Source organism: Rattus norvegicus, chromosome 2 (genome assembly GCF_036323735.1).
Source record: "Rattus norvegicus strain BN/NHsdMcwi chromosome 2, GRCr8, whole genome shotgun sequence".
NCBI classification, from domain to species: domain Eukaryota; kingdom Metazoa; phylum Chordata; class Mammalia; order Rodentia; family Muridae; genus Rattus; species Rattus norvegicus.
Window position 1 is genome coordinate 199,165,415 of NC_086020.1, and position 26,220 is coordinate 199,191,634.

Below are 26,220 nucleotides of genomic sequence, written 5' to 3' on the forward strand. Positions count from 1 at the left end.
GACTAGCTTCAGAAAGCAGCTGGTCACCAGAAGAACCAAGCTATGACTTTTTTTTTTTTTTAATTAACTTGAGTGTTTCTTATTTACATTTCGAGTGTTATTCCCTTTCCCGGTTTCCAGGCAAACATCCCCCTAGTCCCTCCCCCTCCCCTTCTTTATGAGTGTTCCCCTCCCCATCCTCCCCCCATTGCCGCCCTCCCCCCATAGTCTAGTTCACTGGGGGTTCAGTCTTAGCAGGACCAAGGGCTTCCCCTTCCACTGGTGATCTTACTAGAATATTCATTGCTACCTATGAGGTCAGAGTCCAGGGTCAGTCCATGTATAGTCCTTAGGTAGTGGCTTAGTCCCTGGAAGCTCTGGTTGCTTGGCATTGTTGTTCATAAGGGGTCTCAAGCTCCTTCAAGCTCTTCGAGTTCTTTCTCTGATTCCTTCAACGGGGTTCCCGTTCTCAGTTCAGTGGTTTGCTGCTGGCATTCGCCTCTGTATTTGCTGTATTCTGGCTGTGTCTCTCAGGAGCGATCTACATCCAGCTCCTGTCGGCCTGCACTTCTTTGCTTCATTCATCTTGTCTAATTGGATGGCTGTATATGTATGGGCCACATGTGGGGCATGCTCTGAATGGGTGTTCCTTCTGTGTCTGTTTTAATCTTTGCCTCTCTATTCCCTGCCAAGGGTACTCTTGTTCCCCTTTTAAAGAAGGAGTGAAGCATTCACATTTTGATCATCCCTCTTGAGTTTCATTTGTTCTAGGCATCTAGGGTAATTCAAGCATTTGGGCTAATAGCCACTTATCAATGAGTGCATACCATGTGTGTTTTTTGTGATTGGGTTACCTCACTCAGGATGATATTTTCCAGTTCCAACCATTTGCCTACGAATTTCATAAAGTCATTGTTTTTGATAGCAAGCTTGACTTCTAAAGAGACAACAGGGACTAGAGATTATGTTCAATTACCAGTGACCAAAGGCCTACATAATGAAGCGTCCACAACCCACCGAGTTTCTGAGTCATTGAATGTGCCCATGGGTGGCAATGGTGATATCCCCAGCCCCACAGGTAGAGAAGCCCTCATGACCCAGACCCTTCCAGACCTTGGCCTATTGATTTGGCTGCTGATGTGTATACTTGAGAAAAACAACAAAAAGAAAAACGACCCAACAAGAACCCTGATAACAGGGAGGAGTTACTAGAGACTGTAAGCACTGAATTACAGCACTGAAAGGGAAGGCAGAGCACACGCACGCTGACTGGATCCGAGGCTAGGGACTGTGGGAAGTATGAGCACTCTATTACTTGCTACTGGCATCTGAACTGAGGGCTGAACTGAGTCATGGCTCTGAATCCTTCAGCCTGCCAAGGCTGGCGTAGCAGTCAGAATGAAACTGACTTGTAGGGTATCCCATCAGTATGAAGCGTTGGAGAACTGGTTAGGAAGAAGGAAAAACCCAACATATTTGCTGTTAGAAGTGTTCCAGGGGAAAGTAGTTAATACTCATCACAGAAGTTGTGCTCTGGGGCTGGCGAGATGGGCTTAGCGGGTAAAGTGCTTGTCCACCAAGCCTGACAATGTGATTCTGTGATGAAATGAGGAAACCAACTCCCTGAAGTTGTCCTCTGCCCTCCACAGACACTCTGTGACCTGTGTGTTACTGCTCTAACACACACACAATGAACGGAATTTTATAACTTCTGATCTGTGTTTTGTAATCAAAACTAAGGTGGATGACTATGGAGGAAAAAGCCTGATGTCAACCTCTGGGCTCTACCCAGCCTACAGGTACATATACACCCTCCCACCTACCCACCCACCCCAAAACAGAAAAAGAAAGAAGTCAGTAAAGTCAATTATGTATTGCTTACTAGGTAGATGTTATAGGGAAATAATAATTTCTTAAAAACCCTAAAGTATTCGATTGTGATTACACCAGAAAGCAAAGGTTTCTAAGGCTCGATGGGCAATCTCATGAGATTTTAAGGCAGAGCTCAGACAGATTTCCCTCTGGAGCCAGCTTCACTGTGTACGCCACAGGCTGGAAACTGAAGATACTACATGTTCTTAAAGCTCCTCTCTAAGATACCAGCACTGCTGGAGCAGAGTCACATGTTAGCCTTTGAAACCTTAAACCTGCACCGCTAGATGACAGGAACTAGTCACACGTGACCACGGAGCCTCTGAAACAGAGCTAGGAGAAGCCACCAGCAGTGGTCGACACTTGTGAAATTCTGGCACTTGGGAGGCTGAGCAGGACTGCTTTGCATTCCAGGCCTGCCTGGACCAGAGTGAAACCTAGCTTAAAAACCAAAAACCAAAATCACCTGAAATGTACAAAGTTCCATGAGAAAGAAAATAACATGAGAGAAGGCTGCGGTGTGACTCATAGCAGACCACAAGCTTAGCATATGTGAAACCTGATTTGATCCCCAACACAACAAAATGAGGAGCAGAAAGACTATGAAGTTTTTTAAAAAGAGGAAATATAAATTATCCTATGAATTCTTTTCCCCTTTAAAAATTCTTATATCACATGAAGTATTTTGAATGTCAGGTTAACTAAAATGCATTACAGTTAATTTCATTTACTTCTATTATATATTTAATACAGTTAACTACAGAATTTTAAGTTACCTCACCCAGTTCACATTATAGTTTTACTGTGTAGAAAGTACAGTCTGAGATACTAAACATGCTAGCATCTTAAAAGTAAATATTAAATACCGAGATATGGATGGAGAATCAGAAGTATTCATCAACAGTGACAATGGGACTGCAGGGGACCTACCTTGAGAGTGGGGAGGGGGAAATCTCATCAGCTGTGGCAGGTACATGTGGATGAACACAAAGTACACTTTCAAAAATGTAACTTAAAGATCTTTTGGGAAAATACTTGTTAAGTATGTTTGTATACTTATATCCCTTTTACTTACAGAAAGGCCCTAGGGGGACTGCTGAGGTCACACAGTACTGTCCCCTGCCTCTAAATATCACCAGCAGCTTTCCCAACAAGTTGGAAGGAACATTCTACCAGAAAGCTTTCCTACTGCTACATGATTCCATCAGTGCGGTAGGTTAAAGGGAAACAGGTCTTAACTTGCATTTCTCCAGGTCAAAACCAGACTATCCCACCTGCAGGCTGCCTCTTAATTTCCTCTGCTCCTTTTCTACCGGGCCGTTATCTTCTATTAACCGTTTTAGGTGTGCTCTGTACATACGCCTGGCTGACGTTCTCTTCAATCATATATGTTCAGTTTAAAAGTGTATGACAGCAGAACCAATGGAAACTGAGGTGGGTGCAAGAACTGAATAAAAAGGCAGGGCCTGGGGTTGGGGATTTAGCTCAGTGGTAGAGCAAGAGCTAAGCTAGCAAGCGCAAGGCCCTGGGTTCGGTCCCCAGCTCTGGAAAAAAAGAAAAGAAAAGAAAAAAAAAGGCAGGGCTTCTGTGACAGTGTCCCGGGGACAGAGGCCTTCTTGCTCAGAACATGGAAAGCCCCAACACACACATACACACACACACACCAACTGCACCCACAAATGCAAAAGTGCACATGTGAAAATCTAATGGAGAGTTTCAAGGATGCTCTCTGAAATATGAGTATACAGAGGAAGTCAGAACAGCGTTCACTCCGGGGAGAAGAGAGGGTTTGCGCTGGGAAACCATGAGTGCTAGGAAACATTCTATAGATCAATTTAGGTAGTAGTTACATGAGCAAAATTACCATCTAAGTGTATACTTAACATTAGTATAACTTACCATTACACCTAATTAAATTTTAAAGGTCATTTCTCCTAAAAATAGGACCAAGAAATGGCTTCCTTTTAGCATTAAGAGACTGCAAAAGTGGGTTGGGGATTTAGCTCAGTGGTAGAGCGCTTGCCTAGGAAGCGCAAGGCCCTGGGTTCGGTCCCCAGCTCCGAAAAAAAAAAAGAACCAAAAAAAAAAGAGAGAGACTGCAAAAGTGCCTGTGTCTGCTACTTGAGAAGGGGAAAGTCATCGTGAATGATTCTCCATTGTCCAGAGAAGGTCTAAACCACTAAATGACCAACTCCAACCTACGTTTTGGTCCAGTACCCTGTATCCTTTGTAACGAATGCCTTGCACTACATGTGGTGTATGCAAGAACTCATGTGGGTGTGTACGCATGTGCAGGGAGGCTACAAGTCAACACTGAGTGTCTTCCTCCATCACTCTCAGCCTCAGTTTTCAACACAGGACTGAACAAGCTGATCTATTTGACTAGACTAGCTGACCTCACTGCCATGTCTGACTTTATGTGAGCACTGGAGATTCAAACTTAGGTACTTATGCTTGACAGGCAGGCCCCTTACCAACTGAACCATCACCTCATCCTCCTGTACAGAGGAGGCTTAAGGTAGTACCTAATGGTGGAGTCTCTCTTGTCATCTCCCTGAGATGTGCCAATCAGATAAACTTTTCCTGATCCACCCATTTAGTGTAGTCTCTCCTCCTGTGTAGACGGGAATGATGGTGCTTACTGTTTTCTTCTTGCTCTATTAGTCCCACTCAAGTACTTGAAGTGCACTAGGAACTTTCCGAGAGGAATTCAGTACTGTACAAATGCAGTCTTTTAGGTAGGAACAGGGGGAAATTTATGAAAGATTGTAAAATAATTTAAAATATTAAAAAAAAATCACCACCTGTCAATGGGGCCTGTACAAACTTACAGCCCTAGGAGGCTGGTGACACGCTAACATGCTTACCAAGAGCGTGAGGACCTAAGCTTGGATCCATCAAGCACACATGAAAATCAGGTTTGACAGAGCACAGAAACCTCAGTTCTGGAGAGGCAGATACAAGAGGATCCTCAGAGCTGACCAGCCAACCTAGCTACAGGGAACTCCAGGTTCAGTGAGAGGCTTCATCTCGTAAGGTAGAGAGCATTAGAGCAAGACATCAGACATCGACCTCTGGCCTCTGCAAGCATGCACATGGGCACTAGAATTTGCGCATGCACACGCACATAAATGTAGAAGCTTGTAAGACAAGACGGTGGACCTACCATCTAAAGGCTTCTCAAGAGACTCCTAACTGTAAGTGGTGGCTCCCGCTTATAACCTTGGCATTCAGAGGACATGAGGGCTACTGCGAGTTCTAGGCCAGCCTGGGCTAAAAAAAGTGAGACTTGTCTGAAAACCAAACAAAAGAAAACAAACAAAAAAGCAAAGCTCATAAGCAGTGGTGAAAAGGCAAACTGAACACTAAGGCAGAGGAGGCCACGTGAAGAAAAGCCAGCCCATCTGAACTAAGACTTGAAAGCCAAAATCCGAGTAGGGAAAGAGTTAGGGAAAGTAATCAAAAGACAGGGAGGAACGGGACATCAAGATAGGATAGGAAGAGATAACACTACAGTGGGAATAAATAGTCCGGGCATAGGGGGAATCACTATTATACAAGGAGACTGGAGCTAGGTAACAGTCAGAAGTACACTGGGGGCCTCTGCAGATAGATCTTCAAGCCACTTATTAAAAGAGATTATCCTGACAGCTACTTGCTGGACGAACTAGAAAGGAAGGAAAGAGCTCTGGAGTTTCCTTACGAGGCTAATGCAAAATACTCTGTATAAAATAAGATCCTAAACGAAGGTTTAAATTGCACAGAAGACACAGACAGGTCAAACATTAACTCTTTCTGTGCTGGGTGTAAATCTTAGGTATAGATTTTATTCGAGATAAGGTCTCAAAGTTCAGACTTGCTTCAAATTCGCTATGTACTCACTGAACTGATACTTGTACCTCCACCTCCAAGTGCTGGGATTACAGGCAAATGCCACCACGTCTGACCCTTAGGTCTAGATTTAATAGCTTCTTTCTGGTTTCATTTAAATAGTATTATCAAGGTATAAACAGCAAACTACAGAAATCACTCACTCAAAAGAATATATGGTTTCTAGTATGTTCTGTTATCCATCCACTACTACACCCCCACAATTGTTTTGAGACCATCAACACTACTCTAAAAAGAAGCCTCGTTCCTTGGGGCTGAGGGTGGACACAATTCAGCCGGTAGACTGTTCACCTAGCATGCAAGGGTCCTAAGTCCAATCTGTGGTATTGTATAAAACCAGGTATGGTAGGATTTACCCATGATTGTAGCCGCTCAGGAGGTGAAGGCAGAAAAAAATCATAAGTTTAAGGTCATTCTTGGCTACAAAGATGAGTTTGAGGCCAGACTAAGGTGCACCAGACCCTGTTTCAAAAACAAAACAAAGTTCTTTCTGTGTGGTGGCATATGGCCTTTAATTCCAGGACTCGGGAGGCAGAGGCAGGTGCTCTGTGAGTTCAAGGCCAGCCCAGACTACATAGCTCCAAGACAACCAGGGACACACAGTAAAAACCTATCTCAAAAACCTAAAACCAAAGCAAAACCACAATAACAAAAAACAAACAAACAAACAAACAAACAAATGAAAAACAAAACAAAACAAAACAAAAAAACCCAAAAAACAAAAGAGGAACTCCATCCCTTTAAGAGAAATCTCCAGACTGGGCCACAGGAAGGGGTTCCTGTTTCTCTAGATTTGCTTGTCCTGGATGTTTTTCATATGAATGGTGTAAAAGCATGCCCTTTTTGGCTTTTTTAAAAGCATGTTTCCAAGATGAAGTAACATAAAATATATCAGTACTGTACTTATGCTTATTTAAAACAAAAGAGAGATGTATCCCTCTGTGTGTGCACTGCTCATCTATGTATCAGCCTGTGGAAATGTGACCTATTTTCATTGTTTTAGTTAAGCCGTTTCTTCAGTCCCTTAATGTGTATGTGTTCTGTGCAATAAACACTGGGCTACTCTTGCCTTTTGGTTGTGTGCTTCTAGTTACACAAGTTCTTCAGAATATTATACAGCCTAACATTTTTTTCCTTTCATCTAGCCTGTATTTTACTCTCCATTTGATAAGCCTGGTGTTACTCCAAGTTAACATGACCTTCATACAGACCTCTTGGCTAGTTTTCCCACTATAGATACTGATATTACCTTCATTATGGTATCTTCTTACAAGCTGATACACAGTGCCATTATAACTCAGAAATAATTTCTTCAGTACAATTTGTCACCCACTTTCGTATGAGTCAATATAGACAATCTGCCTAAGTCAGTTCTCTCCTTACATCCCTGGGGATCCAATTCTGGTCCTTAGGCTTGTCAGCAAGCACCCTTACCCACTGAGTCACCTTGCAGGTCCCTAAACTAAATTTTTAAAGCCTAATTTTGTATTTCACAAAGTCTATGTATCTATTTAGTAACTTCTTTACGGTAAACACTATGCCTGTGCTGATTTGGATTTTAACTTCCCACAAGGAATTCTTGAAGACAGAATTTTGTTAACTAATTTCTATTCTGTTCCTTGTTCACCAAGGTGGAGTAAGAAACACTAATAAGACGTTACTCCTTTTCACTACTAGACTATAATTACTTAGAACCCAGAGATGCCAAACAAGGCAGGTCCTTCCGGTTTGCTGCTTTCATTGCTCCTCTAACCTGGCAGGCCTAGGTTTGGTGTGATTTTAATAAAAGTCCCGGCTGATATTGTCGAACACCAGTAACCAACAAGCAGACCAATTGTAACAGTGAAGGAGCAGACTAAGCAGGGACCGGACACTAGATAAGGCTTTAACAGTCCGCTGTTGCTTTCTCTAGAACTTTTTTTTTTTTAAAGCAAGTTATATTCCCTAGGAACAGTGGCAGAAGGCGCTCTTGAAAAGCTGCGTCTGCACTTTTCAAAGGACAAGACACCGAAAAGCGTAGTAGTATAAAACCCTTGGTGCTAACATAAATGTGGGACACAAGCGGCTTCTGAAAACACGGGAACGAGGGCGGGACAGAGAAACACAGAGCTCAGATTGTGTCGGATGGAGAGACGTCCGTGCCTGGTGTGGTGAGGAGGTGCAGTGGGGAAGAACTGTCCCAGGACAGCTCGGGGACCGGGGAAGGAAAGCCGGCCCGAGTCAGGTTGCCCAAGGGTGGGGTTTTGCCGAGGAGCCTCACCGCGGTGAGAGTTGGCCAAAGCCACGGAGAAGGCCGCGTCTGGTCACCCCGCCCATCCCTGGTGCTGGCATGAAACCCGACTCTCTGGGCTAGCCGGAAGGAGTCAAGCCAGGGACCTGGTCCCAAAGCAACAAGTGCCCGTGCAGCTCCCGGAGAGGTTGCAGGGCTGCAGCGGGAAAACAAGACCCGGCACGGCCGACCCTTCCCTGCCTCAGCCCTGAGTGACCCCTCCGCACTCACTCCGCCACACGACGCTCTTCAGCCCCCGTTCCGTCACCGGCGGCGCCATCTTCCCCAAGCCGTGGAGCCGCAGCCACCGCCTCCCACTCGCAACCTACTTTGGCCCTGAAAGCAGCACTAGGGGGACGGCCCTTCCCCTCCCGGCGGGGGAGGGGAGGCTCCTCCCCCGTCACGGGCCGCGCCCTCCGGTGACGTTATGCGCAACAACAAGGGCGCGTCCAGCCTGCGCCTGGACTGCGGCTGCGTAGTGTGGATGGAATTCTGTATGTTGTCTGGCGCCCCCTAGCGGAACCCATAACTCAGTGTCCAATTTTGCATCAGAAAGCAAATATGTGAACACAATTTATACAATTATATATTTATATATATGGGATCATTTCTTTTTGTATTTTAAAGTTACGTTTATTTGTGTGTATGTAGGCATGTGTGCATGCCAAGGACCGCAGGTGAAGGTCAGAAGACCTCATCTTCCACAGTGTGGGTCTTGGGGTGGAACCCTAAGTTGTCAGGCTCAAGATCCATCCTGCTACCCCCAATACGGAGACTTTTTGCTTTACAAAATGTTTCATTCAGCAAAGCGATTCATACTACACTATTCAGAAGCCAGTCCAACCACCAAATGGAAAGTCTATCCCCACAACTTCATTTTACTAATTTTTGAAGATCACTGATTATGTGAAACTGTAAGGTAACCACCAATATGCTCAGAACTGTGCTAGAGTTTCAGAAAAGCCTAAGAAATGAGAGACCCTCTTCTTCCCATGAAGAATTTTATAACAAGTTATAGAGCATTATTTCTAGCACTGATAATTCCATGAGGCAGGGATAAGGCCACTACCACAATTCAGAGTCAAAATTAGGCAAGCTTTATTTTATTCAGGTGCATCAGAGAGCTGGCCAGTTAGAGGTCAGAGAGAGAAGTGCTGAGAGTCCCTTTTAAGGAGTCCTTTTAAGGAGCAAAATAACAAGAAAACCAGTCATTATCATGTAGTTTCTGATAAGGGAAGGTCAAAGTGTTCTCAAAGACAAGTCAAGGTCATGGTTTGGGGCAGATCATGTTCAAGGAAACAGAAACTCAACTCTTAGAGTAAATGAAAACTTATGTTTAGCAATACAACAAAATGTCTCCTACCTTCAAAATGGAGTCAGGCAGGTTCCTCATTTCCCCCCTTGACTCATGTGTCCTGGTCAAATCCTTTATGGGGGACTGTCTGTAATAATGTTGTCAAGTGGCAATAATTCTAGCACTGTTTATCTGACAGGTGATCAAGTTGGTAACACATTGGTGGGTACAAGGCCCAATTATGGCAGCCAGTAGAAATATTAGAGGGCCAATGAAGGGGAGAGCCATCTTGGCCATGTGGTCAGTCAACATTTGTTTGTTTATTTCTTTTTCCATCAATACTTGTCAATAGTATGAGAAGAGTCAGAGACATTAAAAAAGCACATTTCAGTAAATTTCTGGCAACCAAGATTATGTTTAAGTAACAGGTAAGAGGAATATTTTCTGACACAGAAAGAGTTTTCTTGTTGACTTTCTGGTGGTAGACAGAGTCAGAGATTATACCGTACACTTTAGTTACACACAGAGTTCCTCTGGGTCTGTTAAGTTCAATTGAGGTGATTGATGAGTCTTCCCTTCCACTTCTATAATTTCCACTATCAGAAAAGTTTAAAGAATATTTGATTATGCTAAAGTCTGTACTATTACTTTGGAATTGTTCAGTTAGAATAGTCTATCCTGAGTATCCTCCCTCCATGGTTGATAAAAACGATCGTTTGCATGGCAAGACAGTATCCGGGTGTTTCCTATAATAGGGATGCCTTTTATACCTTCTTCCCCATCAAGATGCATTGAGATTCTGTTTGCACAGCTTGAAAATAAGACAGTAAAACTGTTAGCCATAGGAAAATCATGGTATAGATTGCAACAGCAAGATCATAATGATTAAAGCTATGTTAGATGGTCAAACCTTAGAAAGTTTGATTTAAAAAAAACAGATTTATTTATTTCTTGTGTATGAGTGCTTTATCTAGACATACTCCTGAATAACATAAGAGGGCATCAAGTCACATTATAGATGGTTGTGAGCTACCATGTGGTTGCTGGGGATCGAATTCAGGACCTCTGGAAGAGCAGCCAGTGCTGTTAACCATCGAGCCAACTCTCCAGCCCAAAAGTTTGATTTTTAATAGTCTTTTTTCAGTCAGGTTTCACTTCTGGGGGTCGGGCTCCTCTTCCATGGATCCTCGGGTGCCTTCTTGAGATGTGAGTAAGGAGTCAGGGAGGAAACCAGCAACCCTAACAGCAGCAGGCATCTGGGGAATCACAATGTAAGATCCTTTCCATCTGGGTTCAAGCTGTCGATTTGGAAGTAGTGAACCAATACAGCATCTCTGGACTGGACTAGGTTGTCAGGTGGGTGGTACCAAACAGGTTGAGCAGCCTGAACCTGAAGGAAAACCTTATTCAAGGTTAGTTGCAATCCTTTTAAGGACTCAGAGATTGGATTGGGACAGTCTGATAACAGAGGCTTGTACCCAACAGATCCTAAGAGATGACTACCCTTAGACTATTTTGTATGGGGGTGAACTTTTCTCTGTAGAGAATACATCAGACCCTGAGATAGGAATACGGCAAAAGGTCAACCCAGTTACCACCAATCTCAAACGTACATTTAGTTAAAAATCTTTTTTAAAGTTGTAGCCACCATCTCTGCCTTTCCTGATCTCTGAGGATGATACATGCAGTGAAGTTTCTAATTTATGTTATGATTCTCACAGAGCAATTAAGATAGATAACTTGGCTATGAAGGCTGGTCCACTGTCAGACCCCAGAGATATGGGGAAGCCAAATCTGGAAATAATTTCCATTATTAATTTTTAGCCAGTTGGTGGTAGTACACACCTTTAATCCCAGCACTCCGGAGGCAAAGGCAGGTAGATCTCTGTGAGTGTGAGGCCAGACTGGACCAATACAGAGCAAGTTACAGGACAGCAAGGGCCACACAGAGTAACTCTGTCTCAGAGAGAGAGAGAGAGAGAGAGAGAGAGAGAGAGAGAGAGAGAAGAAAACGAAAAATTCTTAGCTCCTAGGTTCTTTCTATTAGGGATGGAAAGGCCTCTGCTCAGGAAAGACCAGCAGATATTTATAGCCATATAGTCCTGGCTTGACTTCAGTAAAGTTTAATTCTCAGAATACACCTGGTACATTTTGTTGATGCCATTGTCCTGGGAGAACCATGTCCTTCTTTGCATTTGCCTGGATACAGATCAGGCATTGATCTGGAAGTTTTTCTCAGTGTCCATATATCCAGACATGAGGGGAGATGAGCTCTGAAATCTTAGGAGACAAGTGCATGGAGTGATGCTAAGCTTGAGCCAGTTTTGGCCCAGTACCTTTGCCATGCAGAATCTTCCATCAGTCAAGATCCACCATCCTTGAGGCTCTCCTGAACCCCCAAATCAGAATATGACTTGATCTCTTCTGGATCATCTTTATGGAGGCAGAGTTGGGGTTCAGGGACAGCAGATAGTTCCAGGATGCTCTGAGTTTGGGTTGCCCAAGAGCAGCCTCTTTGGTGACTTGATTTGCACAGCTGTTACCTACCTTGAGTTTGGGAGCTTTTACCTTTTTGGTGTCTTGGCCAGTGTCTTACAGCAAGCTCTGCTGGCAGCCAGATGGCCTCCAGCAACTGGACAAGTTCGTGTTTGTTTATCGTAGTCTCTTTCTCTGAGGTGAGTAAGCACCTCTCTTTACATATCTGTTCATGAGCATAAGCCATAACAAGCAGATTGACTGTCTGTGTCCACTTTTTCCCCCTTCAGCCCACCTTAAAGCCTATATTAGAGTGATTATATCTGCTTTCAGGGTACTTGTGCCCCCAGGCAAGGCTTGTGCTCAAATGATCTACCTTTTTCTAGCCTGTGACCACCACTGTCCCCAGGTACCATCTCAACTGAAGCTGCACCATCTGTGTAGAGGGCATCTGCATCTATGGTGGTGAGTGGAATGTCTGCCAGGTCTGGTAGAGTGTCTTGGATGACATCCAGCATCTCCAGGAAGTCATGGATGGACTCCTCAGGCAGCTGGTGGCTGGATGGTGGAATTGATGGCCAAAGATTTATCAAAGGTCAGTCTTTCCTTATGTAAAAGATGGGTCTGGTGCTGAGTCAAGTCAGCATTTGGCATCCATCCTCTGGTTGATGGTATCCCTCTGCAGGAATACCTGTGCAGAGATGTTACAGTTAGAGTCTGTCCCCCTGTAAGAGTGTCAGCTTCTTTTGCAAGAATTTCAGTGGCTGTAATGGCTCTTAAACAAAAGGGGCCATGCCAAGGTTACAGGGGGCCATCACAAGGCTACAGGGGGCCATCATAAGACTATAGGAGGCCATCCCAAGGCTACAGGATCTAGTCTTTTTGAGATGTAAGTTATTGGCTTTTCCCAGGAACCCAGGATCTAAGTCAGGAGTCTCTTAGCAATGTCTTTACTTTCATGGATGTAAAGATGAAAGGGTTTGGAGACACCAGGGAAAGTTAAAGTAGTGGCCTGTGAAAGGGTCTCTTTTAAGTTCTTAAAGACAGTCCAATTCAAAGGGGTGATGCCCCAGTCATAGCAGAGTACAAGAATTTGGCAATATCATCAAACCCAGGTATCCTAAGACAGCAATATCTAACAGCTCCCAGAAACTCCCTAACTTGTTTCTTAGTGGTTGGAGCTGGGTTTTGCATTGTGGCTGTTATTTGGTCTTGAGACAGCAGTCTTCTCCCCTCTCTCAGCTCATATCCCAAGTAGGTAACCTGGAGCAGGCAAATTTGGACTTCCTTTCTAGAAACACTACAGTCTAACAGGGCTAGTATTTCTGAAAGGCCTTGAGTGACTTCAAACAGTCCTCCTCATCTTTAACAGACAATAATAAATCATCCACATATTGAAGCAAGATTAGTTCAGAGTACTTATTAGAGAAGAGACTTAAATCCTGGCTAGGTGTTTCATCAAAGATGGTAGGGGAGTTTTTGAACCCTTGCGGCAGTCTGGTCCAGATTAACTGCTCCAATATCCCCAGTTCATTGTTGGCTCATTCCAATGCAAAGTTAAGATGACTTAATTTTGACAGGGGGATGGAAATGAATGCATCTTTTAAGTCCAATACAGTATAAACTTTATGTTCTGATGGTAATAGGCTGAGCAAACTGTAGAGATTTATAATAATCGGGTGAATGGTTTCTAACAGCTTATTCACTTCCCATAAGTCTTACATTGGTGTCTCACCTCAAGTCCCGGGCTTTTGGATAGGATACGAAGGGTACTGCAGACTGGCTGGCAAGGAGCAAGTACGCCTGCTTCAAGGAGGCACCTGGTGAACCTTAATCCCTTTCCTTGCTTCTGAGCAGAGCCCTAGATGTTAGCTGCACTATAACAGGTAGCACACATTTAGCCAAGCCAGAAGGGATGTCCTCTGCCCAAACTGTAGAAATTTCCTGGATTAATAACTCTTCTGCTCCCCTTCCAGGGAATGGGACAGATTTTGGAGGAGCAGATATTCCTCACTTATTGGGCAAGTTATAGTTAAAGGCTATCCAGTTGCAACCTAGGAGTATCTCCTGAGAACAATATTGTTGGCTGGAGCTTGTTCAAGGTTCCTGCCCTAGCAAAGGGTAGGGACATTCAGTACTAAGGATAAAAGAATGAGTCATAGTTCCTTGCCCTAGGTTAACAGCCTAGTCAGTGGTCCATTTATACTCTGTAATACGCCTTGTTGTGCCCTGTATTTCCATTATCTGGTTGGTTAGGGATCCTAGGGGCTCCCATAATACTGAATATGTAACCTCGGTGTCCAACAGAGAATTTACATGTTGGCTTGGATAGCAAAGGTTACTACAGTCTCCTAAGAGCCTAGTTTGAAGGAGACATGGCCACTAATCCTCCATTAGATTGGCTTGGGTTTGTGGGGTCCTACTTGTTTTCATCATGGGCATTCATTCTTCTAGGGATCTATTAATTTGAAGTAGGCATATTGGTCCTTTTCGTAAAGGTTTTCTTTTTTTATTGTGGGGTTAATGGGCAGAGTTGAAAGTGACTAGGACTTGCAGTACAGCCATGGTGGTCCACCCCATCTTGTTTGCCTAAAGATCTTTGCTGCCCCTGCTGTCAAACATCTTCTGGGCTATTTCTAATAGCTCTGACCTCTTCTTTCCTGAGAAACCATTCCATCTTTTGTATCTTCCTATGTGTCCAACCTAAGCTGTGCAGCCAGGCTTACCTAGGTGATATTGCCCGGGCTATCTGAGGATCAAAAATACATTCAGGAGGCCATTCAGCTCCATAGAGCGTTTGGAGGTTACTCATGGTGACAGCATAATCATAGTCCTCTATATGGGGATAAAGTTTCTCAAAATTCTTTAGAACACAGGTTAAAGACTTATAAGCTTACTAGTCTTATCACCCATACAGTGTGCATTCAACTGCCCATATTAATACAGAACGGAGAGAGTACAAGGGATGGAGACAGTAAAACCAAAACCAAAACCAAGGCATACAAAGAGAAGACGAATGAGACACAAAACCAGATCAGGGACCTCAGGTGAGCAGTGCAACATCTCACTTTTTACCCTGGAGAGTAGTGAGTCTTCAGAGACCCCTTCTCATACCAGATCAGGAACCCAAACAAATAAGATGACACAGAAACTGCTGAGACTTACCAGAGAGGCCTCCCTCCATGCTTGGTGCTTTTCCTAGCTTGGTAGTTCATTCTGATAGACCAAGAAATCAAAAGCATGCCAAGCAGCCTTGGAATGTCCCCAGGTGGATACCTCCTGAGGTGGCCCTTCAACCCTAGATTCTGAGAGTGAAGATAAAGGTTTAGAATTTGGGTAGGTGGTCTTATCTCACTGAGGCATCCAGAAAAAGTTAGTTCCAGTGATCAAGAATAAGAACACTACCACAATTTTTGAGTCAGACTTGAAGTAAACTTTACCTATTAGGATGCACCAGAGAGCTGACCAACAACTGCCTCCTAAATCAGGTTAGAGACAGAGAAGTACAGAGTCCATTTCTCAGGACCCTTTAAAGGAGCATGAACAGTTACAAAGCAGGTTTATAGAATGGAGACAATGGGACAGTTGGAGTACAGAAAAATCTCAACAAAAGAAAACAGCCATTATCATGTGGCCACTGATCAAGGAGAGTCAGGGTGCTCTCAAAGACAAGTCAAGGTCATGAATTGGGGCAGGTCAGATGCTAGGAAACAAACAAAAACTCAACTTAGAGTCAGCGAAAATTTATTTTTTAGCAATACAACAAAATGGATCCTGCTTTCAAAATGGAGTCGGGCAGAATCTTGTGTTAGTCAAAAGAGGGCCAAAAAGTGAATGCTTTAAGGCCAAATGTGATGACCCAAATCTGCCATCCCAGTACATAGATGATGAAAACAGGAAGGTCAGGAGTTCAAGATCATCCTTGGCTACATACCTAGTCCCAGGCTAACCTGGACCAGAGAAACCTTGCCCCGCCCCCATTCCCCAAAGTGAATGCATTAGGGATAGAATACAGATAAATGACCCAAGGAAACAATAATCCATTACTCAACAAGTTAGTGCAAAAAATGCATGAAGGAGATTATCAATGTTTTTAAGACCCCTAGATTATTGTTGGAAGCTGATGAACAGGAAGTGATTTGAGCTTTGAGCTCAGAAGACAATTTGTGCAGCAGACTACTGGAGGGCATTGTCTTGGGACTTGAAAGCAAAACAGACAATCAGCTCCGTTGCTGGCTGAGTGCCCTGACAACCATTATTTACGCTGTCAGACAGAGGCTTTCCTACAGGATTCTACAAAGAGCCAGGAGTTTCAGAGATTCAAACTGGTCACACAGTGGAAATGGCTAGTAAGTTCTGTTTTTAACAATGTCTAATACCGGCTGAGTGCTTAGTGTGCACTATGCACCAGCAAGGGCATTATCTCTTTCACCCTCATGCTTATTCCTCACAGAAATGAGGAAGTCGACTTCATGCTGTTGCTTGCCAAGGATTCCTGGCATGTGCTGCAGTTGGGGTAACAGTCAGCTTACTCTACACAGAAGACAAAGGCAACGGACTGGAAAAGACCGACGAGAGGTGCTTTCTCTGATTGAGTATTTACGACAATGTCAGTTGGAGCCCTAGCTCCCTTTAAACCAAGTTTAAATTAGTTCAGTTGCTCACAGTTTTAAACATATGCCACCTTTCCCACTTCCTTTTCAAATTTAAATTAAGTTCTGCTTAGTGGGTATAGTCAGTGAAGCCTGACCCATTAGAAAAATCCTAACAGAGTGAACCTTACTGGAGTTTCTTATCCCTGAGGGTCAAGCTAAGAGGAAGAAGTGAGGTGGGTGAAATACCTCCACATCATACTCTCCAAAGGGAGTGACACCAAAATGCCCTTCAGAATTGGAAGTATGGTCAGAGGAGCTGTGGTTATGACGTGTCCCTAAAGGCTCAGGGACATTGTGGAGTAGTGGATCAATATATGCCTTAGCTGCACACATACACAAGTCTACAATGTGCAAATTTAGGTCTTATTCTTTCTAACAGTGTGGATTCAAGCCAGTTACATTGCATCTGTGTGATACGTTATCTTCGTATGTTGGGAGGAGCATGTGTATGGGAACATGTGTGTGCAGAAGCCAGAGGCCAATGGCAGGTGCTTTTCTCCACGTTGCTTCTCCATTTTTACTTTTGAGGCAGGGTCTCTTGCTAAACCTGGAACTCACTTATTTGGAATAGACAGACTGGTCAGTAAGCCAGAGCAACCCTCCTGTCTCCATTGCCTCAGTACTGGAATAAGAGGCACACACCACCATTACTAATTTTTTTTTACCATTTTTTACCAATTTTTACCCAGCCTTTCATTCAAACTCAGGCTTACGCCAACTCAGCAAATACTTTGCCAACTGAGTTATCTTCCTAGCCCATGAATACATATCTAAAACCATGTACAACCCAGCAATATGACAATCTTTATTGCTGCTTTACAAATGAGAAAAAAAGAGACTGAGGAAAGTTAAGTACATCCTATAGGATTTCAGGATGAGCTAGGATCTGGAGCTAGCTGGCTCCAAGACTATTGTCCATCCTTCTCTGGCAGGCTTTTGTCCATCCTCCCACGTCCCCTAGTTTTGCATAATCTGCCTGAGCTGTTTCTTCAGGTCTCCTCTAGTGGACTCTCCTACACAGATCAAAATGAGTGTTTGAATTGATTCCTTGAACAGGACACATTGGAATGAAGGCGAAAAAACACCAACACTGGCCAGAGATGAGAGGCAGACAGGCATGAAGCAGTTAAACAAACAAGACAGCTTGAATTGGAGGTACTGGGATTAGAGTGGGTCATCCTCCTTTAATTCCATTTCTTTTTTGTTTGTTTGTTTGTTTGTTTTTTTCAGAGCTGGGGACCGAACCCAGGGCCTTGTGCTTGCTAGGCACGCGCTCTACCACTGAGCTAAATCCCCAACCCCTTAATTCCATTTCTTTTATCTCATGTTGGTCTTTTTCTCCCCAATTCATGATTGCACCAAATAATCTAGGGAAGGACTTTCCATCAACAAAATACCAATCCTCGGGTGTAAATTATTGCACTCCTGATGTGATTCCCAAGAGTATTTGCACTGGCGAGCTGTGTGAACGTGGGTGAGTGTCTTGACTTTTCTGGGCCTCTTTCCCTATCGGTGGAAAGACGATGAAATTCTTACTTACCATGTGGGATTCTTATGGAAGTGAAATTGAGAAGGCTAGGCTGACTCCATGACAGGCTTCAAATTGGCAGTTCAGGATTGGGCAAGCTCAGTCAAGTCCAAGCCTCAGAAGCTGCCCCATCACCTGGCCTGAGGTAAGGACAATGGGTCAGCAGCAGTTTCAGACTTCTTCAGCTACTTTTTCAGCAATAATTCCAGACCTCCACACCCCAGTAATGGAATGTCCTAGAGATGGAGTAAGATAAAGGTCACCTACCCAGAATGCCCTAATGTGCTTTAAATCAGGCCTGCAAGCTCACTTGTCTCTCTATCTTGGTAATGGGAGACCCCAGCATGCTGGACTTCTACAGAATAAAGCACTCTTTGCATTTATGTACTATTCGAGTTCAGAGTGTCATTCTTCAGCAAATCATGGGCCCTTACACTTGGAGGCTCATCTGGGATTTGCTAGAGATGCCCCCTGACCCAAAAATGGAATGTTTTTCCGACCAGTAAGTCTGGGCACCTGGTTGTCTTTTGTCTTGTCCATATCTCTTTTGGGGGGGGGGGGTTAATTCAGCTTCAGATTTAATCTGGAGGCCAAGAGGGGCAAAGTAGACATGTATTTTGTTATCCAGCCAAGGGCAATGGAGGTTGTTCCTGACCCCCTACCAGAAGCTGAAGAGCTTTCTAGTTGTCATCTGGTTTTCAAACTGTGGGTCTGTGGACCTCCCATGCACAGGGAGGAAGACTGGCTGAGACAGTCTTTGGTTTGGTTTAGCTTTCTGGGAACGTCCCTTTGTCTTGTGTACTGTTTGTGCTTTTCGTCCTCTCCTACAATTTTTTTCTTTGGTTCTTAGGGTGGAACAGGAACAAAGCACCCCACTAGGTTCAGTCCTGAACCCCATTCAGGACTTTCACCGAGTCACAGAAGACTTGGTTCTGGTTGTCTGTCACTGCAAATTAACTAACCATCTTTTGCAGGAATGAATGGCCCTCCAGTAGCCTGAGGAGGGGACTTTTCATCTCCCTGCCTGTCATTCACAGGGTGAAGGTTTAGTTTAAGAGACCTGGGGCCACCCGGACCAAGTTCCACATATCACCACATGGCAATACCTGATGGAGAAGCCCCTTGTTTTGGATGAAACCTTTTTTTTTTTTTTTTTTTTTTTTTGTTACGGGCTCTGCCACTCCCCACCTTTCTTTCTCCAAAGGAGGGTCAGCCACCGCCCCCTCCCTAGCTCCACCTTTATGCCCTGAGGAGCATCTCTGTCTCCCCTCCTATGTTCCTGCTCCTGCACTGCTGCTGGTTCCCAACAGCATGAGGACTTGGGTGAGTACCTGTGGGCCCATCCCCAAATAATGTGTTCCAGTATGTATTGCAGGGGCCTCTGACTTGGAGACATGGTAGGAGGCCACACGAGCTGAGTCAACTTGGCTACCAAGTATCTGCTAAGAAGGCCCAGTTTTGTCAACCAGGTCACCTACCTGCTGTACATATTCAAGGGGTGGTAGCCTGTGATGGTTTGTGTATGCTGGGCCTGGGGAGTGGCACTGTTGGGAGTTGTGGCCTTGTTGGAGTAGGTGTGGCCTTGTGGATGTGGGGCTTTAATACCCTTGTCTTTGTTGCCTGGGAGTCTATTCTGCTAGCAGCCTTCAAATGAAGATATAGAGCTCTCAGCTCCTCCTGCATCATGCCTACGTAGATGCTGCCATGCTCCTGCCTTGATGATAATGGACTGAACCTCAGAACCTGTAAGCCAACCACCACTTAAATGTTGTCCTTATAAGAGTTGCCTTGGTTGGGTTGGGGGTTTAGCTCAGCGGTAGAGCGCTTGCCTAGCGAGCACAAGGCCCTGGGTTCGGTCCCCAGCTCCGAAAAAAAAAAAAGAAAAAAAAAAAAAGAGTTGCCTTGGTCATGGTGTCTGTTCACAGCAGTAAAACCCGAGCTAAGACACAGTCAATGCATGCTGTTAAATGCCCCGGAAGAAAACCATTCTTAGCATTCCAGTCCCATCAACCGGAAGGCAAGTATGGAAATTTCTGGGAACTGCTGGATTTTATAGACTTTGGGTTCCAGGATTCACTGAGATAGCCAAACCATTAAGAAGTTGGACCCAGTGGCCCAAGGATGGCTAGCCTGCCTCTGTGTCACAGCCACCACTGCCCTGTTAGTCAAAGATATTGACAATAGAACCATAAGATCAGAACTTTGTTTTTGCCTCCTCCACCCATGCTATTGAGGGACCTTTAAGAGTCCACCCAGCCGGTGGCTATCCAACTCCAGACCGGAGTACTTTCAGGATCTATTTTTGAATCTACCTTGAATAAGATATAACCCATCATCTGCCCTAAACCCAGCCACTCTGCTACTTGATCTGTCCTCAGATATGCAGCATGATTGCTCTATAGCACATATCCAGAACATCAGGCTGGACTTGACTGACAAACGCTGGCCAAACACAGAAGGCCTCTACTTCACGGATGGGAGCAGCTTCATCCAGAATGGAATCATGTTTGCAGGGGCAGAGGTAATGGACTAGGACTCTGTTACTTGAGCAGCTGCTTTGTTGCCAGGAACTTTAGGCCAGAAAGCTGAACTAAAGGCTCTAACCCAGGCTTTAAAACTGGCAAAAGGAGCCATAGCCAACATTTCCACTGACAGCAGATGGGATGATATTGACTGCTGAAGGAAAAAAAAAAAAACATCAAAAGTAAGGAAGGAATACTTGCTTTATTCCTCTCAAAGTGGCCATAATTCATTGCCCTGGGCATCAGAAAGGGATATCAGAAATAGCCCGAGGGAACAGGCTATCTGATAAAGCTGAAAGGGAGGCCACCCAAGCTTCCACTGCCGACATCCTGGTAGCTTTGCCACCCTCTGTATTCCCAGCCATCCCTGAGTATACTGGTAAAGACAAATGACATCAGGTGAAATGCCAGGGAGTTTACAGAAGAAACATGGTCGCTGACCTTGGAAGGCAGCACCATCCCACCTGAGGAGTTTGCTAAGCCACTCATCCCTCAGATTCATCAAGCTTCATACCCAGTTACTGAAAACTGAAGGAACTGCTGTGAGGGGCAAGGTACAAATATTTGACTTAGGACACTTGGTTGATCAGGTAATCTCAGACTGTGCCACCTGCCAGGCTGTGAACCCCCGAAGCCCCAATCCAACAGCCACTTCAGGAACCAGAACAGGGGTCAATGGCCGGGGCCTAATTGGGAAATAGACTACACAGAAATAAAACCAGGAACATATAGATGTAAGTATTTGCTGGTTTTTATAGGTGTCTTTTCAGGATGGGCAGAAGCCTACCCTACAAAGAAGGAGAGTACCAATGTAGTGGCAGAGAGGCTTCTGGAAGACATTATACCCAGGTACGTTTTGCCTACCCTGCTTGGGTCTGACCATGGACCAACCAGCATTCATCTCTCAGGTAACTCAATCTCTAGCACAGGTTCTGGAGACCAGTTGGAAATCACATTGTGCATACAGACCCCAGTGTTCAGGGCAAGTAGAGAGGATGCATCAGATCCTGAAGGAGACCTTGACCAAATTAACCTGTGAAACAGGCAGTGGCTCCTACCTTATGCCTAATATAGGGCAAGGAACCCCCCCTCTACTTTAGGTCTCCCCCTGCTTTGAGGTCCTATATGGGAGGCCCCTACCATGCTGCCTAACCTTTAGGATGATATCTTAGCTGAATATGATCAACATAAGGTTTTTTAAATCCTTAGAAGCCCTCCATAGGGCCCAGAAGCAACTCTGTTCTGCCACCTGCCAGGTTTATAAGTCTGCTCCTTGCCCTAACCCTCATTGCTTTGAATCAGGTGACAAAGTCTGGATTAAGCGGCATAACCACAAGGCTTTGGAACCTTGCTGGAAAGGGTCTGACACTGTGATCCTGACCACACCTTTGACTGTTAAGGTGGATGGGATCAGGATGTGGATACACCTCCCATGTTCAGCCTGCCAGGAGACAAAATCCAGTAATTAAAGTCCCAGCAGAGGAGACTTCCAGGGGATGTCACAAGAATGATGGAAGGTCACCCTACACCCTGTCAGTCTGCCGAGTCTGTGACTCCAGTGTCCTGATCCTGCTTGCTAGCTGCTGCTTCTTTGCTGCACCAGCCACTGGCCCCTTACTATCTGGGTACCCCTAAGGGGTGATACAACAACCTTGTCATCAACGTCACAGTGTCTAGCAGGAAGACTGATTAGACTGCCGGTTCTTAACTCCTCTTACCGGACAGGGACTCTGCATTGAAAATAAGGTACCCCCATCCTATTCCCACCTCTGCAACTGCACTGTAACCCCTACTGTTACAGGATACATGCTGTCCCCAGAGAACGCTTGGTGGGCTTGTACCTGGGGCTTACTCCATGCATTTATGGCCTGATTGTAAATACGACTGAAGATCTTTCAGCTTGTACCCAGAGTGACTAATTACTCTGGGGAGGATATCGTCAACCAGCTAGCACCTCCAAACAATTGAGTTAATAGGGTGGCCATTTCTGTTGTATTACTAGGTTCTCCCCTTGGCATAGGGCTGGCTGGAGCTGCCCCAACACCAGGCCTGAGGTAAGGACAATGGCTCAGCAGCAGTTTCCAGCCTCTACACCCCAGTAATGGAGTGTCCTAGAGATGGAGTAAGATAAAGGTCACCTACCCAGAATGCCCTAATGTGCTTTAAGTCAGGCCTGCAAGCTCACTTGGTTGTCTTTCTATCTTGGTAATGGGAGACCCCAGCATGCTTGGCTTCTGCAGAATAGAACACTCTTCGTGTTTACATACTAATTGAGTCAAGGGTGTCATTCTTTGGCTAACCATGGGCCCTTACAAAATGAGAATGCAGAAGCTGTTAGCAGTGTGCGGTCTGTGCATTCCACACACTAAGTAAATGGAGTAAGTAAATGTTAATTTTGTCCTCACCCGGTGTGGACCACATTGGTTTTTATGGAACTCTGGCCCAGTGTACCCTAGCCTTTGACACATAACTAAATGGATATGGCCATTTTCTTGCGCTGATCTTTGAGAACAGAGATGCCGGCCTTCCATTTGGTCTATGCCGCTTGTTTCTTCCAGTCAGCCACAGACCCTATTCTGAGGTACCATTCTGAAGGTACCATACTGTCAACTGATGTAGCACAGAGTTTCACATGGGTGCTGCCCCACATGTGAGCCCAGAATATGGTTTCATGTCTCTTCCACCAAAGTTTTCCCGGCAAAATGAAGAAGTCCCCTGAGCACTTCAGGGCTCGCAAGGCTTTCCTCACAGGCCGCAGGCCTCCATCATCGATCTGAGCTTCCATCACTGAAATCTAACTTCAAGAAAAGAACTCACCAAGATGAGCCCATTAAAATTTTCCAAACTTCTGCATGGTCAGAATCCTTTGGTGATCATGAAGAAACAAACAAATAAACAACAACCTGCCTGCTATGTACAGGCTGGATTCCATTATTTAATTAATGTAAGTCCACAATGACAGCTGGGAATCTGTGTGAGAAACTTCTGTCCCCTCTGTGTTATTCAGAAACCAAAGGAGAGCTGTAGAGTGGGACAAGGGAGCATAGCGGGGCTAAACATAAGCTAAGTATACTTTTCATAATGAAGCTTGTGCTGTCCATCGACGACAATTAGTTAAAATACATGAAATTTTTTTGGTTTATTTTGTTTGTTTTATTTGTTTTTGAGACAAGGTTTCTTTGTGTGGTCCTGTTTGTCTTGGAACTTTCTTTGTACACTAGGCTGGCCTTGGTCTCATAGATCTGCCCACCTCTGCCTCCTGACTGCTGGGATCAAAGATGTGCGGCATCACTGCCTAGATTGGTGGTTGTTTGTTTTTGAGACAGATCTCTCTACATAGCTCTGGCTGTCCTGGCCCTCACTATTTTGTCCAGCCTGGCCTCAAACTCATAGAGATCCACCTGCCTCTGCCTCCTAAGGGCTGGGATTAAAGGCATACATCTCTGTACCCACTTAAAAACATTATTTTTTGTTTTTTTGAAGACAGGGTCTCACTATCTAGTTTTTGTTGGCCTAGAGCTCCGTAGGTAGACCAGGCTAGCCTTAAACTCAGACATCCACCTACCTTTGCCTCCTGAGTACTAGCCTTAAAGGTGTGCACTATCTTCACTGGCAAAAACATTTTAAGTGAGCAAAACTCAGCCCTCTTTCATTTGTGCTCATGAAGCATTTAACTCCACTTTTAGAACTGGTTTGTCCTGGGAAAGATCTCCTTATCAAGGGGCTCATGGGACCCCACCCTTTACCTCTGAAGCACTGACTATCCGTAGATCCTCTAAGAGGAGGGATGCTATCTTTAGTTGTGTATCCTCTGCTGGGTCCATCACACCCCACAGATGCCCTGGAAAATCTTGCTACGTCACTAAATAAAACGTACAGGAACACAAGAGAGGTTGTGGAGCATGGAGGGGTGGGCAGAGGTAGTGGAGAGCTGGGGAGTGAGTATTCAGAATGCGAAGCGTACGTCTGTGAGACTGTAAGGCAATGGGCTGAAGAGACGGCTCACTGATTAAGAGCATTTGCTGTTCTTGCAGAGGACCCGGGCTCAGTTCCCGGCACCTATATGGCAACACATTCATCCATGTAAAATAAAAACAATAAAATTCAAAAATAGATACTTGATAGTATAAAAACCTCTTTGTCAGTGACACGTTTTGCATCCCTGATTTGTTTGTTGAGACATTTCAGAATGTGGGCCAACCTGGCCTTGAATGCATGATCCTCCTGCCTCAGACTCGTGAGTATTGAGATTACCAGCATGTGCCCTCATACTTGGAGAGAAGATGCACGAGAGGAAGTTTGCTCTCTCTTCCTTGCTGGCTGCATGTCTAACTTTCCTGCATGTGTGTCTGTGCACCATTTGTGCCTGGTGCTCTTGGAGGCCAGAAGAGGGTATGGCCCATCACCACCACCCACTACGCCGAACCAGTTACAGAGGTTGATAAGCTGCCATGTGAGGGCTTGGACTATAACTTGGTCTTCAGCAAGAACAGCCTGTTCTCTTAACCACTGAGCCATCCTTTCACACCCTACAGCTATGCATTTGAGGATGCCTTATTTATACTATTTTAAAAATCTTATTTATACTATTTTAAAAATCAGTTTTCTGGCATTAGATAGACAAACATTTGTTCTAGGTACAACAGATTTATGTTATGTTTCACTATTTTCCCTCTCCAATCATGGAAAGAAGCCATTACAATGTGAGCAGAGAACAGGCTATAAGGTCAATGAAAGACTGTGTGTGTGTGTGTGTGTGTGTGTGTGTGTGTGTGTGTGTGTGTGTGTGTGTGTGTGTGAAAGAGAGGGGGGAGGGAGGGAAGGAGGGAGAGAGAGAGAGAGAGAGAGAGAGAGAGAGAGAGAGAGAGAGACCCTGCCGCAGTCTGAGACTCCTTGCCCTTGGCTGCTGCTCCCCCTGACATCTTCGCTCACTCAGAGAGCGTGATGGCAGCCTTTCCAGCCACAGACCTACAGCTCTGCCTTCCCAGAGGCTCTGGCAGATGTCTGTTCACATGGCACTCTCTGACTCAGTGAAGTCTGCAGGGAGCTTGGCTTCCCCAGAAACCTGTGTGGAAGGCGTTTGTTACTGACGTGGCCCTAGCAGCAGCTGCTCTAGACTCCAGCTTAAAAACCCCAACAAAGGCCTGTGTAGGGGTGAATGCTGTCCTCCGGAGGATGGCTTGACTGCAGTGGGGGGAGCACTTCCGTCCTGCGGAGAGCATGCTGTATGCTAAGCTGTTGAGAGACTCATGATCAGGACATATTAAAATCTGCGATGGGGCAGAATGGTGGATGCCTGTATCCTGAGCACTTTGGAGGGCTGAGGCAGAGGGATTGAGACTTCAAGACAAGCCTGGGCTACATGGGTTTGGGACAGGCGACCTTCTATGGTGTGTCTAGATATGAAGCCTTGGAACAAATTTCTGCTAAGCATTGCCTTTATGCTTCAGGCTGTGGCAGTGCTGACTCAGTCTGGCGACTGTCCAGTGGACTCTCTGGACCATTCCTCCGTGGAGTCCTCTTCATAGCTCATCTCGAACGTCTCTGTAGCTGATGACACACTTGACCTTGTCCCCTCAAAACAGAGTCTGAGTTACTCCTTTAAAGGACAAAGGAGCTTTTCCTATCCTATGGGTGTTTTGTGTTCTAATAGCAAGTTTCCATAGCTGCTCACTAACAGCGCAGGGACTCTGGAAGAGAAGTGAGGAGAATTTTTAATATGGAAGACAAAATCT

General features: G+C 45.0%; 2 protein-coding genes and 1 long non-coding RNA gene across 7 annotated transcripts in view; 1 reads left to right on the forward strand and 2 right to left on the reverse strand.

The window, feature by feature from the left end:
* Stxbp3 (syntaxin binding protein 3) overlaps positions 1-8,409 on the reverse strand; it is a 43,099-nt gene extending 34,690 nt beyond the window's left edge. The window contains 1 exon segment of the mRNA NM_053637.2: positions 8,243-8,409. Within this exon segment, the coding sequence (NP_446089.1) occupies positions 8,243-8,291 (49 nt within the window). The 5' untranslated portion in view covers positions 8,292-8,409.
* A 2,458-nt stretch (positions 8,410-10,867) lies between these two features.
* Positions 10,868-24,125, forward strand: LOC134485674 (uncharacterized). Of its 4 annotated transcripts, XR_010063920.1 has the most exons (9): positions 10,868-12,375; positions 14,698-16,129; positions 16,234-16,358; positions 17,492-17,590; positions 17,807-17,909; positions 19,001-19,708; positions 20,342-20,484; positions 21,244-21,334; positions 21,788-24,125. It is a non-coding gene; the product is annotated as an uncharacterized LOC134485674 (long non-coding RNA). The 4 variants fall into 4 exon arrangements; XR_010063919.1 differs by having other exon boundaries at positions 17,492-19,708; XR_010063922.1 differs by lacking the exons at positions 10,868-12,375; positions 14,698-16,129; positions 16,234-16,358 and adding an exon at positions 16,815-16,923.
* Positions 23,615-26,220, reverse strand: part of Fndc7 (fibronectin type III domain containing 7) — a 37,397-nt gene continuing 34,791 nt past the window's right edge. Inside the window, exon 14 of one of the 2 annotated variants that reach the window (XM_006233159.5) lies at positions 23,615-26,175. The gene's annotated coding sequence lies outside the window, so the exon portion shown is untranslated. The remainder of the gene's footprint in view (positions 26,176-26,220) is intronic. The other variant, NM_001107717.2, reaches the window with a different exon arrangement.